The following is a 17,358-nucleotide window of genomic DNA, read 5'->3' as shown; positions in this document are numbered from 1 at the left end:
GCTAGCGCCCTACCACTTGAGTCACAACACCACTTCCAGCTTTTTTCTGGTTATGTGGTGCTGAGGAATTGAACCCAGGGCCTCATGCATGTGAGGCAAGCACTCTACCACTGAGCTAACTTCCCAGCTCCCTTCAATTTTTAATTGTCCTTTAGACATCTGGTTCTCATTTCAAGAATCAATCTTTCTTTTATTTTTGTGCTTTCTTTTTTTTTTTTTTGTTGGGTCCAGTCGTGGGGCCTGAACTCTGGGCGTGGGCATTGTCCCTCAGCTCTTCAGCTCAAGGCTAGCACTCTAGAGCTTGAGCCACAGCGCCACTTCCGGCTTTTTTTCTTTTTGCTTATGTAGTACTGAGGAATCGAACCTAGGGCCTCATGCATGCAAGGCAGGCGCTCTACCACTGAGATACCTTTCTAGCCCAGCTTCTGCTTTTCTATAAAGCAGGAAATGCCTTTTATGTAATGCCTTTCTAGCTCCAAATCTACCTTAGGGCAAAGGAAGCAGAGTGGGAGGCCTGTTGTAGCAGAACCATCTCTCCAGGCTTTGGAGGGGGAGCCTCTCTTTTCCCTACCCCTTGGGCATTCAGAAAGAGAAGGGTAATGAAGTTTGAGCACCTCCCCCTGGCCCAAGCTAGAATGACACCGTCAAAAGCTGGCCTTTATGAAACAACTCTGAAACAAGCAGACTGTGGATTAAAAGAGAGTTTGTGCAATAAGAGGACAAAGTTTGTGCAATAAGAGGGCAATCTGTAAAAGCTACTGCAATAATCTAAGTGAAAAATGATGAGAAATGATTTGGGCAGTGCGAGTGGATAAGAAGGAAAGGATTGGTGGAGAAAGTCATTTCTGTGGAAGAACTGACTGGACTAAGCAGATATGGAAGATGAGGCTAAAGAAGACTAGGTTTGGAGCTTTAAGGTTGGGCCTATAATAGGAGTAGACAGCTGCTTTAAAAGGCAGGTGGGAGACAGTTACGTGGAGGGACATGGCGAACAGAGAGATACCAAAATCTACTCGAAATACAGTGAGCCTAGCCCATCAAACAGACCAGGTTGGAGTGCTCAAGTTGCTACAGCTCCCGCCAAATTTGGTCTGAAAAAGAGACAGCTAACCAATAGGTCCACAAAAAAAGTTAGCCAATCAACAAAATCCCCACTAACTCCGTAAAAGCCTGTCTTCAACTCCACATCTATGTAACAGCATGGGCAGAAGCAATAGGAGCAGTGGCAGGGACAGCACCTTGCTTTTCTACCTAGCTGCCTGTTATTTGTCTGTCTTTTTTCAATCAATACCCTAAGAAACCTTGCTTTTTTATATTCTCTTGGCAAATTCTTTTTTTTTGGGGGGGGGGGTCCGGTCGTGGGGCCTGAACTCTGGGCCTGGGCACTGTCCCTCAGCTCTTCAGCTCAAGGCTAGCACTCTACCACTTGAGCCACAGTGTCACTTCCGGCTTTTTTCTTTTTGTTTATGTGGTGCTGAAGAATCGAACCCAGGGCCTCAGGCATGCAAGGCAAGCGCTCTACCACTGAGCCACCTTCCCAGCCGCTTGGCAAATTCTTTTAACAAAGTGTAACCCCCCAAATATAATGTAACACCAGCAAGCAATGCTAGTTTTGGAATAAGGGATGCAGACATCCTCCATCAGGCAACTAAATTTTCATGGTGGGTCTCAGGAAGTCTGGCCTGCAGAAACCAACTAGAGAGATTCAGAAGAAAGCAAGAGATGGACCAGAGAAGCAAGCAGAGTGAGAAGAGAAGGGGACAGAGACCAGAGGCTATTAGAATATCTACAGTTGAGTTCTAGACAGGAGTATGACTCAGAACTGGAGGAGCTAGGAAATAGGGAAGAGAAGAAAGCCAACAAAAACAAGGATGTATGGTTTTGCCAATAAAGGGAGGGGAGTTTCAAGAAAGGATGTGTAAAGAGGGGGACTGACTCTAGTCAGGACTGACTAGAGGCTGTTACTTTCAGCAGCTATTGATTCAATTAGTTATTGGCCATAGTAGGCCAATAATCAGATCACAGGTACTGGGTGATCCGATCCTTCAGAGAAAGCCCAGACCCTTATATCCAATGCAGCCCCTAAGCAGCTTTCTGGAAACTTCATATGATTCCCACTCCCCGTAGCTTGCTCATTCTACCAGGATGTTGCAAGATAGAATACGTAATTATTTCATGAAGTTTTAAGATCGTCCGGAATTTCCAAATAAAGTCCTTCAGCAGGGAACCATCCTAGCTGGGTTCAGCAATAGACTGTTAGGGCGAGGCCGAAGACCGGATATAAAGAGAATGACTAATAAATATTAATGAGGTGTCCTCTCTCGCCAACCAGGTCGGAGAACCTCTTCTAAGCCCGCCGTAGACCCGCCCCCTCATGAATATGCAGATAGAGAACTCCGCCCCGCGCCGTCCCGCCCGCCACTCTTCTCCCTCGCAACCGACTCTCCCTTCAAACGAAAAACAAGATGGCGGCGGCAGGTCCGAGTACTCGGGCTTCTTCCGCGGCGGCCGCGGCGGCTCTGAGTCGGCGGGGCCGGCGAGGCCGCTGTGACGAGATGGCGGCCGCCAAGACTGGGGCTCCAGGCTCGGCCTCTGGTTCTGCCTTGTTGGTGTTGTCGCCGCCGCCGCCTCCGCCGCCGCGGCCGGAGGGGTCGGGCTGCGCCGGGTGCCTGGAGACTCCGGGGGAAGCGCCGGCCGTGCCGTGCGGACACTCGCTGAGCGGGGCGTGCACCCAGCGCGCTTCGGAAGCGGTGGGCCCCGGCTGTTCGCGCTGCGGCGTCCGCGGCCCGGGCTGGGCCCGCCGTCGGGCCCGCGACGACGGCCAGGCCGACGCCGAACTGCCGGGCGAGCGCGCCCGCCGCGGCCCGCCGGAGCGCTGCCGCCCGCGCCGGGACGGGGGCGCGGCCGCCGCGGGGCCCAGGCCGGAGCCGGAGCTGCGCGCGGCGCCCGCGGAGCCAGGTGGAGCCTCCTTCCCTTCCTCCCCTTGGGGGGGGGGGGGGTCCGGGTGCCAGGCCCCGCGGCCCCGGCCGGGCCTGATTTCGTGGGGGTGGACGGCCCTGGGTCCTGGTGGAGCGAGTGTGGGGAGTTGGCCTGGGTTCGGAACCGGCTGTGCCCGGGCCCTCTGTGTTGTGTATGAATTTTGAACTGTGGGGTGATCTACCGCGTACCTTGGGATTTGGAGGGGGGTGGGGACGGTGAGGGGACCCCGCGCCTTGCGTTAAGTCCGAAGTTTGCCGGGAATCAATTCTTGGAACAAGTTTAGAGGCAGGTTGGAGCTGGGGTGCGGAGCGGGAGGGGCTCTGGAGGAGCCCACAAGTGCTTTGGCTCCGTGCTGGCCTTGGAGTCGGATTGCTTGGGAGGAAGTGGGTTCCTGGGCCCGAGTGGAGTTAGACAGGTTGGATCTGAGGGTACGGACGGAAGGGAACGTTTCAGAGTTGAGAGCCGAGTGGGTTGCAGAATGAGCTCACGCGTGCAGTTCTTTTCATGAAATCCTGAAAAGTGCATACTGAGCACAGAGCGTGGCACATAGTGGGGAAGCGATAGATGGCCACTTGTTACCAGACGAGGGCAAAGCTCCACTAGCGCCCGATCGAAAAGCTGGGTGGGTGGGGTTTAAAAGTTTTGTAAACCAAGATTGGTTGGCCAGGGTCGCTTCTGTCTCCCTAGCTGTATAGATTTCCACTATCCTGGCAAGTTAAATATAAAGTCTGTTGTGGGACTCTGACCCGAACTTCTTTACCTTTTGTTAACATCAACAGCTTATTATTCGGTCCTGAGCTTCGAGACAGAAATTGTCCCGCTTAAAACACAAACCAAGACTGAGACTTCTTGGGGACACATCTAGTCACCACATCAACAGCTGTTTGATTTTTTTTTTTAAATCTTACTTAGCAGGATATTTTCAAGAAACATAAATCAGAAAAGTCCATATAATTAATACTGTGCCTTATGATGTTATTTTCAGTAAGGGAAGGGGAGCATTTGCTTGTGTATGAAAAGTGCAGTCCCTAAAGACTACAAGTCCCAGAATGCAATCTGATTTGATTCAGCTGAGACACTGCTGTGTTCTAGGATACCTTGTTTCCTCTCTTAGTCTATATCTCTATGCTTCTTGGTACTCCTTTTAAGCATCACAACATCTCTGCGAGATAGGCAACTTTGTTTCCATTTTGTAGGCACAGTTGAGGCCCTGGGAGGTTAAGTACCTTGCCAAAGAATGAAATCCAATTCCATTGGATTGCTGCTCAGTTAATTTACCTCAAATTCTGAGATTATGAGCTGGGTGTGGATGGCTCACACTTGTAAAATCCTAGCTACTCCGGAGATCCAGAGAATCAAATTCAAAAAAATGCTTACCTAGCAAGATATTTGCAGGAAACATGAATCAGAAAAGGCTATATATTCGAACCAGTAAGTAGAAAGCAAGGCTGGAGGTATGGCTCAAGTGGTAGAGTACCAGGCCAGTAAGCACAGGACTCTTGAGTTCAAATGTCAATGAGGGCAAAATAAAAATAAAAGTCTGAGATTATAAAAATCTGGTCTTCCTACCGGTATTGTTAATTATATAGTCAAACAGATTAGACATTTAAAAAATTTTTTCTGAGCCTAGGAGCCATTGCAAAATATTTCAATTTTGAGCCATGAGAGTTTTACTTTCTGATTTGTGTAAATGTTTTGCCCTTGAAGAAATTTTTTTTTTGCATAAAACACTATTGATTATTAAATTGGGATTCTAAATTAGGATCTGTTGAGTTACTTAGAATCCACTAGTTATTTAGCAATTTTAAGAATATTCAAAAATATATTGCTTAGCATTGTTCCTTTAGCATAGTTAAATGAGCTGATAAAGGCCTACTTTCCTTATGATTATAAATGAAATTTTATAGCAGATATGCTGGTATTTAAGTGAAAATCGTATTCTTTGTATATTTATAAATATATATTTATGTATTTGTCTATGACAAGATCTCTGTGTTGCTTAGGCTTTTTTTTTTTTTTTTTTGGTCCTCTGTTTGGGGCCTGAACTATGGGCCTGGGTGCTGTCCTTCAGCTCTTCCGCTCAAGGCTAGTGCTCTATCACTTGAGCCACAGCACCATTTCTGGTTTTTCTGCTTATGTGGTGCTGAAGAATCAAACTCATGCGAGCAAGGCAAGCACTCTACCACTGAGCCACCTTCCTAGCCCACTTAGGCTGTTCTTGAACTCTTCCAGTCAAGTGATTCTCCCTTCTCAGCCTCCTGAATAGCTGGGATACTGATGTGCGTGGTCACAGCTAGCTTTATTTTTTAATTACTGTTTGAAATCCCAGGGATTGAATTTGGGGCCTCTTGTTTGCCAGGCAAGCACTTTACCACTTGAGTTAAATCTCATCCCTCCCATTTTTAAATTTACTTTGTTGTACTTATTTAGACAGGGTCTTTCAAAGTAGCTTATTCTGGCCTTGACCTTTACATTCTTTTACCTGAACCTACTGAGTGCTGAGATTATTGTTATGTATCACCATACTGGCTAATTTTTTTTTTTTTGAAGCTTAGTATCTTTTTTTGTTTAATTGGATTATCTTAAGAACAAAGTACAAAGCTTCATTTATGTTAAAAATGTTGGTTGTGCTGGTGACATTTTTGTGATTTGTTTATTTATGACAGTTTTTTGTAAGTTTAAGGTTTCAGAACCTCAATGACTCCTGGAGTGTAAACTTTTAATTTATTTCTTATATGCATTATCAATATACTTTTTTTGGGATTTGTTTTTTTGTTGATTTGTGAAACCCTGTGTGTGAAGGCTTGCAACAGTGATCCTGTTGAGGTAGACTTAGACTTCAATTTCATGTTCTTCGAGGATCTCCATCTCATGTCTATTTGGCATACTAAATATTTGTACCATCTTGATGTGTATTTGGGGATTTTTATGACTCCTTTCTCAGTGCTAGGTACTATTTTAGGTCCTTGAGAAGCATCAGTGAATGAATATTAAAGCATTCTCTCTCTTTGAGTTTATAATCTAAATTTAGAGACAGTCCTGTGTGGGTATGAATATGGAGGCTTGAACTCAGGTACTCATACTCTTGCTTGGCTTTCTTGCTCACACTCTACCACTTGAAACAGGCCTCTAATCCAGCATTTTCTGGAAATGAAGTTTAACAGACTTTTCTGCCTAGACTTGTTTCCAACCACCATCTTCTAGGTCTTAGTCTCAGCCTCCCAAAGAGCTAGGATTATAGGTATGAACTACTAGTGTCCTGCTTCTATTGATATAGAAGCTTCTATTAATGTATTAAAAAAATTGATCACACAGTTGTATTCATAGTTAGATTTAGAACTATACATAGCAGCTACCATAAACCTCATTAAAAATGATTGATGTGGAGCTGGGAAGGTGGCTCAGTGGTAGAGCACTTGCCTTGCATGCATGAGGCCCTGGGTTCGATTCCTCAGCACCACATATGCAAAAAGAAAAAAGCCAGAAGTGGCGCTGTAGCTCAAGTGGTAGAGCGCTAGCCTTGAGCTGAAGAGCTGAAGGACAGCGCCCAGGCCCAGAGTTCAGGCCCCACGACTGGACCCAAAAAAAAAAAAAAAAAAAAAAAAAAGATGTATTTTAGTAATTCTTTTTTAAAAAAAGAATTGTTTTGAAGTCAAAATGGTTCTAAATTATATTACCTTTGAATCTGAAGCTCAAAATTTTACTTTTTGTGACAATTCTACGTAGACAATGATTGAAAAGAAAAGAATTTTTGAATTTTATTTTTTTGTGTCATTTCTGGAGCTTAAACTCAGGGCTCTCTTAAAATTTTTTAATTGTTATTATAAAGGTGATGTATGAAAGGGTTACAGTTATATAAGTCAGGTAATGAGCACATTTCTTTTTGACAATATCTCCCCTTCCCTTGCTCCTTCCCAGTCTTTCCCTCCTTCCATCCACAAGTTGTATAGTTCATTTTCAATATAGTGTCTAATGAGTACCACTGATGTGTTTGTTTCCCAGTTGTCCCTCCATTTCTGTGCCCCTCTTACATTCCCAAAGACAGATAAATGAACAAACAAGACAAAAAAAGAAAACAAAAATAGCAACAAAGAAGAAACCTCTTGTTTTCTTTGCTCTTCACTCTTGCTTGGCTTTTTTTGCTTAAGGCTGGTGCTGTACCACTTGAGCCACACCTCCACTTCCAGCTTTTTGGTGGTTAATTATAGATAGAAGTCTCAGGAATTTTTCTGCCTCAGCTGGCTTTGAACCCAGATCCTCAGGTCTCAGCCTTCTGAGTATTACAGGCATGAGCTACTGGCACTCAGCCAATTTTTTTCTATTTTTGTGTTAAAAAGCTCATTTCAAAAATTAAGTAGATAAAAAGTATTGAGTAGTGCTTCAGTTATTACTGTTTATCCTACGGTATCCTCTCTGTAAACACTCCCTTACATGCATTTTAACAATTTCCTTAGTAAAAAATATTTCTGGTTTAGTAAAAAATAGTTCTGGTTTAGGGGTGGGGGAGCAAAAAAAATAGTTCTGCTTTATTACTCAGTTGACAATATCTGCTAATTTTGTCACCTAAATTGTGTTTAAGACTAGAGAATAATGAAACTATGTGACTGTTAAATAAAAGAACAGGGATTTCCCTAGTCTATGAGGGTTGTTTCAAAATGTATAAAATGACTCATTCTTTTAACCTCAATGACACATAGTCCAGAATTTGTGTTATGCCTTCCTGAAAATGTGCATTGTACTTGCTTATGTATTTTCCAAAACTCATGTTGAGATTACCTCACCATATTTTACCAATTAATTAACAATAGGATTGCTCCAGTTTGTTGAATGGTAACTCCTTTGTACCACTACTTAAAAATAATAAAAATAAAAATAAGCCAGGCACAAGTGGCTCACATCTATAATCTTAGCTATTCATGAGGCTGAGATCCAAGGATCCAGCCTGGGCAGGAAAGTCCATGAGACTCTTATCTCCAATTAACCACTAGAAAACCAGAAGTGGCACTGTGGCTTGAAGTGGTAGAACACTAGCCTTTAGTGAAAAAGCTAAGGGACAGCACCCAGGCCCTGAATTCAAGTCCCACAACCACCACCACCAACAAAAATAATAAAAATATAATTTAAAAAAGAGTTGCCCTGATTTATAGAATTTCAAGATTTAGGAGGTATTTATTTATTTGCTCTACTGCGGCATTGCTTTTTCACTCATAGCTGTCATTCTCCTCTTTTGCCTTTTGCTGGTTAATTGGAAATAAGAGTCTTTGAGATTTGTTTCCTCCTCTTGAACCAAGATTCTTAGATCTCAGTCTCCTGAGTAGCTAGGATTATCAACATAAGCAACCAGCACTTGGCTTTAGGTATTTATTTTTGTTTACTCATATTTCCATTCCCTGCCTGACTTCCAGTTAATTTCTGAAGAGGTTACCCACTTTGAATTAATAGCTGACTTTACTTGAGACTATTATATAGGATCCGTTAATTAGATTTCATTCTATAATCAGTGAATATTTTTGTCCCTGTTCCTCCATTCTCCTTAGTCTGGTTGGTAAATGGACAGCGAAATAACAATCTGAAGTTGTAAGTGAGGAAAATACATAATGCCAAGAAATTGTAGGAATGGGCTGGTAATCTAGAGAAAACCTTAGCAAGGCATTTGGATTATATATGTTGAAGAGAATAGAAATTTACCATGCTAGGGAGAAGGGATTGCCATTCCAGGCAGAAGAGCTTGGATAACCAAAGTCAAGAAGGCCATTGTATGTATATTCATGTATTGACAAGAAGTTAACTATAGGTGCTGTGTGGGAGTGGAGTAGGGAAGCTGGAGAGACTGCATGCAGAAATCATATGGTAAAGGCCATATTTTAGATCATACTAAAAGAATTTTGGACTTTATTCTACATATAGGATGTTGCCTGTAAAGAGTTGTAAGTAGCACTATGATATCACCATGTGCTTAAGAAAGGGAGTATTGGTTAAAGGAGGGAAAATGTGAGTATGAACTGGAGGGAGTAAGTCCAGCTAGTTCAGGCTAGAGATAAAGAGGACCTGGGCTAAAACAATGTCCGTGGAATATTACCTTCAGTCATTCATTCATTCCACTTGAGGGCCTTCAATGTGCTTGTCATCGTACTACAAATATAAAATACATGATTCTGTCTCAAGGTCAAAGTATAGTTGGGAAGATTGGTATAAAGATGTGCTCTGAAATGTGGTACAAGTGCAATAATAATTGTAATGCAAAGTGTAATTGTAAAAGGCAATATGATTTATATTAGTAAACAGATTAGGAGAGGTGGATCTGGTTATGAACCATTTGTGTTCATATTCCATCTCTGCCAGCTGTAACTACATGTAATTGGGCCAATTGCTAAACCTCTCTGTATTTTACTTCGTTATTTGGAAAATGGGGATAGTAATAGTAGCAAAATTGTATTAAATAACTTGTTAGCAATGTTATACATATATAGAGCTCAATAATTGTAATTTTCACAACGAAGACAACCCAATTTGGATAGGTCAGGAATGACCATCAGCAGGTAGATGAGGGCAGGGAAAAAAGAGAAGGAAAAATCAGTGTACTTAAAGACACAGGAGCATGAAACAACATGTTCTGGGGATTGTAAACAGGAGTGGCTAGAACAGAGTGTACATGAGTAGATGGATGAGGAATAGCAGAACGAGGCAGTTGCTGGACTTTGCATGTCATGCCAAAGAATAAAGATCTCCTGAAGAATTTCAAAGAATTCTTCATCTTTGTGCTTTAGTGAGATCACTCCCATGAGGGTAATAAATAGCAAATAGATTGGAGAGCCAAATTTTCTTTGCAAGATGGCCAAGATAAGCTGAAAACTCCTCTGCTACAAATATCCAGAAAAGCTATATAATTCAGAGCAATTGTTTTAAATGCATTTCTGAACTTTGCTGGGAAGACAAGGTAATCTTGAGGGTTTGGGAACAAAAATGGAACTGAAGTCAAAACTAAACTCTTGAGGCCTGTGTTATTCTGAAGCACAATCATAGGGTGGTATTAGTGTTTTTAAGTGAAAGATGAGGTTCCTAGAGGAGTGCTATGTACAAAAAGTAACCAAGATTTCTACATAAATCTAGTCTTGAGCTGGGCACCAGTCTTACACCTATAATCCTAGCTACTCTGGAGGCTGAAATGTGAGAGTCGTGGATTGAAGCCAGCGTAGGCAAGAAAGTCCATGAGACTCTATCTCCAATAAGCTACCAAAAAAGCTCAAAGTGAAGCTGTGACTCAACTTGTAGGGTGCTAACCATGAGCAAAAGAGCTGAGGGGCAGTGTCCAGGCCCTAAATTCAAGCTGTAAGACTTGAATGTGCACATGTGTGTGTACACACACACACAAAATCTGGTCTTGATTTTCCTGGGCTCTATAGAAAGAGAAAATGAAAAAAGTTTCCCTAAGAAATTGAGGCACAGGATACATGCCTTGCTCACATTTTGGATTCAAGTTTGTTACCTGGCTCAGCTATCTCTGTGCTGAGATATTAATATAAAAACTGACTTCATGCCAGGTGCCTGTGGCTCACACCTGTAATCCTAGCTACTCAGGAGGCTGTGATCTGAGATCTCTGTTCAAGCCAGCTGGCAAAGTCTGAAACTCTTTATCTCCAATAAACCACCAGAAAACCAGAAATGGTGCTGTAGATCAGGTGGTAGAGCGTTAATTTGGGCTGAATAGCTGAGGGACAGCGCTCAGGCCCAGAGTTCAACCCCATGACCAAAAAACAAAACAAAACAAAAACAAAACTGACTTCATTATGTATCTGAGTTACTTAGAGAATTAAAAACTACATTCTGAGGAGCGTTCTTACATCTCAGGTCATAGGGATCATTAGAGAAGAAATCAGCTAAACCAAAGATGAACTATTTTTACAATTAAAAATGACAAGATATAAACAGAGTTTTCTGTCACAAATGAGAGTCAGCAGATAGAACAATCTGAAGGATTATAGCTCTAACAATTGGGATGGTAGAATGGTAGTTTGAAAGATACTTTAAATTAACATTTTATATGACTAGATAATTGACATTCTAATAAATGAATAAGCCATCATGAGATAGGCAGACTTTTAAAAATCATTAGTTGTACAAAGGAGTTATCATTTAACAAATGAGTTTATGAATATGGTGCATCTTGATTGATGTCACCCCTTTCATCATTCTTTTCCTTTTCTCCCAGAGACAGGCACATTTGAAAAAGGACTGAATATAATGAAAAATGTAGTCAGCTTAAAAGTTTCAATAAATAAGTTAAATAGTTTATACAGATGAAGAGAAAATCAGTAGAAGATAAATATTTGGAAATTCCTGAGAATACAAGATGAAATGAAGGAAATTATGGAGAGAAATAGAAAACAAGAAGCTGCATAACACACACACATATACAAAGAAGGTCCAACAAACAATATTCTAGGAAAAAATGCAGATACAGTGAGGGAGATGTGGCATTGGAGGAAATGGTAGCTTGAGAATTTTTCTGAATTAAAAATTCAAATCCATAGGTTTAAGATTCATGAAGCCCTAACTCCCTCTCTCCTCCCCCTGCAAAAAAAAAAAAGGAAAGAGAAAGAAGGGAAACGAATTAACAAAAGAATCCCACAAACTAAATACATTGCATGTGTAATTATAGAACATCAGCCTTGTGCATATTAGGTAAGCTGAGTCACATTTGCAACTGAAAAGGCACTTTTTATTTTTGTGCCAGTCCTGGGGCTTGAACTTGGCCTGGACACTGTCTCTGAGCTTTTTGCTCAAGGCTAGCATCCTATCACTTGAACTATCTCTCTGCTTTTGGCTTTTTTGGTGGTTAATTGGAGATAAGAGTCACATGGACTTTCTAGTGCCTGGCTGAAAAGACAACTTTAAATAAAACTCAAAAGGAGCAATAATCAGGCTTTAAGAACAGATTCCTCTTAAGGAGAAATTAGGTATTTTAAAGTATTAAGAAAGACTAGAATTTTATACTCAAGTTATTTTAAAGTTAGGGCAAGCAGGGTGCTGCTGGCTCATACCTGTAATCTTAGCTACTCATGAGGCTGAGATCTGAAGATCAGCTGTCAAAGTTGGCCAGGGCAAGAAAGTCTATAAGACTCTTATCTCCAGTTAACCACCAAAATGTCAGAAATAGATTTGTGGTTCTGTGACTCAAGTGATAGAGAACTAGCCTCGAGCAAAAAAAGCTTAAAGACAGTGTCCAGGACACCCCTCCCCCTCCCACCACACACACACACACACACACACACACACACACACACAGGACACCCCTCCCCCCTCCCACCACACACACACACACACACACACACACACACACACACACACACACACACGTGAAGTGAGGGCAAGATAAATTTTGGACAAAAATATAGAGAGGGATTACTATATATTTTTTTTATCGGTTGTGGGCATGAACTCTGGGCCCGGGCGCTGTCCTTCAGCTCAAGGCTAGCGTGCCCTACCACTTGAGCCACAGCGCCACTTCCGGCTTTTCCTGCTTATGTGGTGCCGAGGAATCGAACCCAGGGCCTCATGCATGCAAGGCAAGCACTCTACCACTGAGCCACCTTCCCAGCCCAACTATACTTTCTGAAAGAACTGTTATACTAAATGGTTTCCTACAGGAGGAAAGAAATATAAGGAGATCAAGTGAGATATAAATAAAATAAAAAATAGGCCGATAAGTAAGTAAAGCAATATTGACTATGTAAAACAAAAATAAGACTAATTTATAGGAGGCTTAAACCAAGGAAAATGTGTGACTGAAAATGAAAGTGGTAATTGTTAACAGTTCTAAAGTTCTGTATATACACTAGTGGGAAGATAGAGCTAATGATTAACTTTATACCTAGCTGGGCTAACCCCAGAGACAGCGTCTGGAAAGGATTCATTTTCAAGTTAGCCCAGGCAAAAACTTAGCAAGACCCTATCTTAATAAAATCTGTCTCTGATGGTACACAAATTTCATGCTAGCCATGTGGTAATCATAAATAGGAGGACTGAGGTCTAGGCCAGTCTGGCTATGAGCATAAACTTGAGACCCTATATGGAGAATAACTAAAAAGCAAATGGAACTGGGGGCATGGCTGATGTGGTAGAAGAGTACCAGCCTAACTGCAAACAAAATGAAACCCAACCCTTAAAAAGCATTCAAGGGAAGCTTTTTAAAATTTCACAGTATAACTTCATCTACTCCATATATATATATAACGTATAGCACCTAAATTAGGGATATACTTTCTCTTTAAACTGATGTGAACATATAACCATTGAACATTTACATTGTTTTCTTGCACTAATATTTAGGCATAAAGTTTGAATAGATAAAGAAAACTGATAGAACAATGTTCCTCACAGTGAATATAGGAGTTTTTAATTATTTTTTGAGTGCCTGGGGATCAAATGCAGGGCCTTGCTTAACAGGCAAATGCTGTACCACAAAGTAACACCCTCAGCCCAGTTTTTTTTTTGCCTCATAGGAGTATAAATGAAATCTCATTTCAAATTTTAGTTTTGATGTTTTGTTAGGCTAATGATATGCAGTATGATTCTCTTGTAATGCTGGCCAATTGGTAGCAAGCTGTAGCTCTACTCAGTGATCTGTGAGATCACAACAGATTCTATACTGTGTTGTTAAGCTATGATATTCTATAAGTTTGGTATAATACATGGATTTTTGGCTTAAGGTATTTTCAACTAAAAATGGGCATAAAGATGCATACCCCTCCTAAATTGAGGAGCATCTGTATAAACCATGTCATTTGATTCTCGTATGGAAAGGTAAAAATTAATAACTATGCCTGGCACCCCTGGTTCAATGCCTGTAAACCCTAGCTACTAAGGAGACTGAAATCCAGAGAAGTTTGAAAGCCTAAGCAAGCCAGGCACTAGTGGCTAACACATGTCACCTAGCTACTCAGAAGGTTGAGATCTGAAGTTAGTGGTTTGAAAACAGCTTGGCAGGAAAGTCTGATAGACTTATCTCCAATTAACCACTGAAAAGCTGGAAGTGGAACTATGACTTGAATGGTAGAGTACCAGCCTTGAGCAAAATAGTGCCTAGCTCCTGAGTTCAAGCCCCAGTACTGGCATGTGTGTACGCACACACACACACACACACACACACACACACACACACACACACACACACACACACAGTCAGAAAAGTCCTATGATTCATACCAAACTAGTAAAAAGCTGGACTAGAGTCATAGCTCAAGTGGTAGAGCATTAGCTGTGAAACATACGAGCTGGGGGTTAGGGAGGGAGAGACAGAAGAGTAAGTGAAGGGGAGGAAAGAAGGGAGGAGGAGGGAAGTGTGGAGTTGGGGAAAGGGAAATAAGTTAATTCCACCTTTCTCCAGTTGATGTTTGAAATTTTTTTTTTAATCGAGGTTGGAAGAATGGCTCAGGTGGTAGTGTGCTAGCCAGTGAGTGAAAGCAAGCGTCAGATAGCGAGTTCAAGTCCTGGTTGTGGGCAAAACAGCAAGAAGAAGTAAGGTGTGATTGAAGAACAATACCAAATGGCCAACTGAAGAAGTCGGAAAAGTAATAGCAGATTAAATCCAAAGCAAGTGAAAGTGAGAAACAAATTAATAATTAATAGGTTGATGCTGTATCACTTAAGCCTCACCTCCACTTCCAAGAGATACATTCATACACACACACACACACACACACACACACATATTGTACAGAGGACTTACAAGTTATATGAGTAAGGTAGTGAGTAGATTTCCTATCGAGCATTGTTACCTTCTCCTTTGTTTTTCCCCTACCAACCTTTCCCTCTTCATCTTCCTCATTTCTCCCCCCTTCCCCTCCCTACCCCGCCTGCCTAGCAAACACACACACACACACACACACACATACACACATACACACAGACACAGACACACACACACACACACACACACACACACACACACACACACACGGGGTGGAGGGTGGGGACAGTTTATTATAGCACTGTAGTGTTGGAAAAAGTTTGCCTCAGCAGAAGGGATGAATATAATGAATGGTTCCTATAGCGGTTAGAATGAATGAACTTTATTAACAAATTTTGAAAAAAGTTTCAAAAGACTTTCATTTGATACCATTTATACAAATAAAAAAGGTACACAAATTAGGTGTCATATTTCAAAGGTAAAGGAGTGAGAAACAGGGACAAATCAATTTCTTTCAAAGGGCTTGATAATGAAAGGAAGGAAAATAGTTTGCTTAAGAAAGGGCAGGAAAACAATTGTGTAGAATCAAGAAAGTATATTTAATCAGAACTAGGCATCAAGGTACTTTTGGAAAGCCTACAATTCCTGAAGTTTGGGTAGAACTTGACAATCTAAGTGGTAGATTTTTTTTGTTTGTTTTTCTCTTGTTATATATTATAGGAACAATAAATAAGCTACCAGTTTGATTATAAGTTGTGACTAGTTTTTCAGATGATGGAGATATTTATCTAATTTTGGGGAGAGAGCAGATAATAGAATAAAAGTTACGGCTCACAGTATGTCAGGATCAGGCCTAATAGTGCTGAAAGGTTTTTGTTGTTGTTGTTGTTTTGTTTTGTTTTTGTCAGTCATGGGCCTTGAATTTGGGGGCCTAAACGCTGTCCCTGAGCTCTTTTGCTAAAGGCTAGTGCTCACCACTGAGTCACAGCATCACTTCCAGTTTTCTGGTGGTTGATTGGAAATAAGAGTCTCACAGACTTTCCTGCCCCGTCTGGCTTTGAACTTCGATCTTAGATTTCAGCTCCTGAGTAGCTAGGCTACCAGTGCCTGGCTGAAGCTTTTTGTTTGTATAGACTATGGAACATGATCTTCCAAATTGGTGTGGTGTGTGTGTGTGTGTGTGTGTACACACTTCATGTGCGCCATTATTGGGGCTTGAACTCAGGACCTGAGTGTTGCTGTTTAGCTTTTTTACTCAAGGCTGGCACTCTACCACTTGAGCCACAGCTCCACTACCAGCTTTTTGGTGGTTAGTCGGTGATCAGAATCTCACTTTCATGGCTTTGAACCATGATCCTCAGATCTCAGCCTCCTGAGTAACTAGGATTAGAGGAATAAGGCACTGGTGCTGGGCCACATCTATCAGTAGCTGTTTTATCCCCACAGAATAGCTGCTTGTAGTTCCTTTGAAAATAATGTATGTGAGTATGTTTATTGTCTTCTTTAGAGTCTACCCCACATACAATTAGCCTGTTGGCTAGTGTGTTTCCATTAAGTAAATGATGAGGAAAGAATAGACTTCTGCAATCAATTAAGTCAGCATACCCAGCATTACAAAAACATTAGATTTTCTTTCTGTTTTTGTATATTGCCATCTGCCCTATTGTTGCTTATGTATACTAGCATAAAAGTAACTTCTTAACTAAATGGCTAGTTGTTTGACATCATATCATACAGACTTCAGCTTTAAAAAGCCTATTGCTATGGTTTTGAGTGTTTGGCTCTTGAGCATTATGAAAAATGCTTCTATAACATGTAAAGCAGTTGAGAAAATAAGAAAGGTTTTAATTTTCTCATTGGCAACTTGAATTAGCTTTATGAATGATTCCCTTGAATCCTGTTTTTTAAATGGAAATCACTATTTATGCAAATCATGTAGATTAGGGAAAGGGAAAGCCTGGATTTGAGTCTTAACTCTTCTACCTTTTTTGGATTGGCCCTGGCAAATGCTGCCTAATTTCTTTGGGTTTCAGTTTTCTGGTTTATAAGAAATAAATACCACAAATCACATAGAATTGTTTTAAGGTTTAAGAATTTTGTATGTACCTTACTTATGTAACTGTAACCCCTCTGTACATCACCTTTACAATAAAATTTAAGTTAAAAAAATGAGATATGTGGAAACAGCACAGTGCCTGACACTTAAACATTCATTAAGTGTTAGTTTACTGGTTATGCATTTTTCTGGATCACACTGTGGTAGGTCCTATACAGTGTCATTCTTACTCTGTGAGTTCTGGTTTAAATTCTTGCTCTGTCATTTACATCCCCCATCCCTCTTTCTCTTTTACCTTGGATAGGGTATTAGCTTTTCTGAGCCTCTGCTTCCCTAGTAAATAGGTATAATAATGATAACAATCCTCTAAGATTATTTTAAGGCATAAACAAGATACCCATTGTAAAGTTTAGCATGATATTTAAATGGTAAAAAAAGCTGGGTGCTGGTGGCTCACCTCAGTAATCCTAGCTACTCAGGAGGCTAACTAACATCTGAGGGCTGAAATTCAAAACCAGCCGGGGCAAACAAGTCTGTGAGACTCTTACCTCCAATTAACTACCAGAAATCCAAAGGTCATGCTGTGGTAGAGCCCTAGCCTTGATCAAAAGAGCTCAGGTAGCACTCAGGCCCT

At 41.3% G+C, this 17,358-nt stretch overlaps 1 protein-coding gene across 1 annotated transcript in view; it reads left to right on the top strand.

The window, feature by feature from the left end:
* The first annotated feature begins 2,453 nt into the window (after positions 1–2,453).
* Rnf169 (ring finger protein 169) overlaps positions 2,454–17,358 on the top strand; it is a 48,443-nt gene continuing 33,538 nt past the window's right edge. Inside the window, exon 1 of the mRNA XM_042687986.1 lies at positions 2,454–2,958. Coding sequence (XP_042543920.1) covers positions 2,466–2,958 — 493 coding nt within the window. The 5' untranslated portion in view covers positions 2,454–2,465. The remainder of the gene's footprint in view (positions 2,959–17,358) is intronic.

The sequence above is a fragment of the Dipodomys spectabilis genome, unplaced genomic scaffold (assembly GCF_019054845.1).
Source record: "Dipodomys spectabilis isolate Male_0828 unplaced genomic scaffold, ASM1905484v1 ptg000003l, whole genome shotgun sequence".
NCBI classification, from domain to species: domain Eukaryota; kingdom Metazoa; phylum Chordata; class Mammalia; order Rodentia; family Heteromyidae; genus Dipodomys; species Dipodomys spectabilis.
Note: the sequence above shows the minus strand (reverse complement) of the source record. Positions and strands in the feature narration are given on the sequence as shown.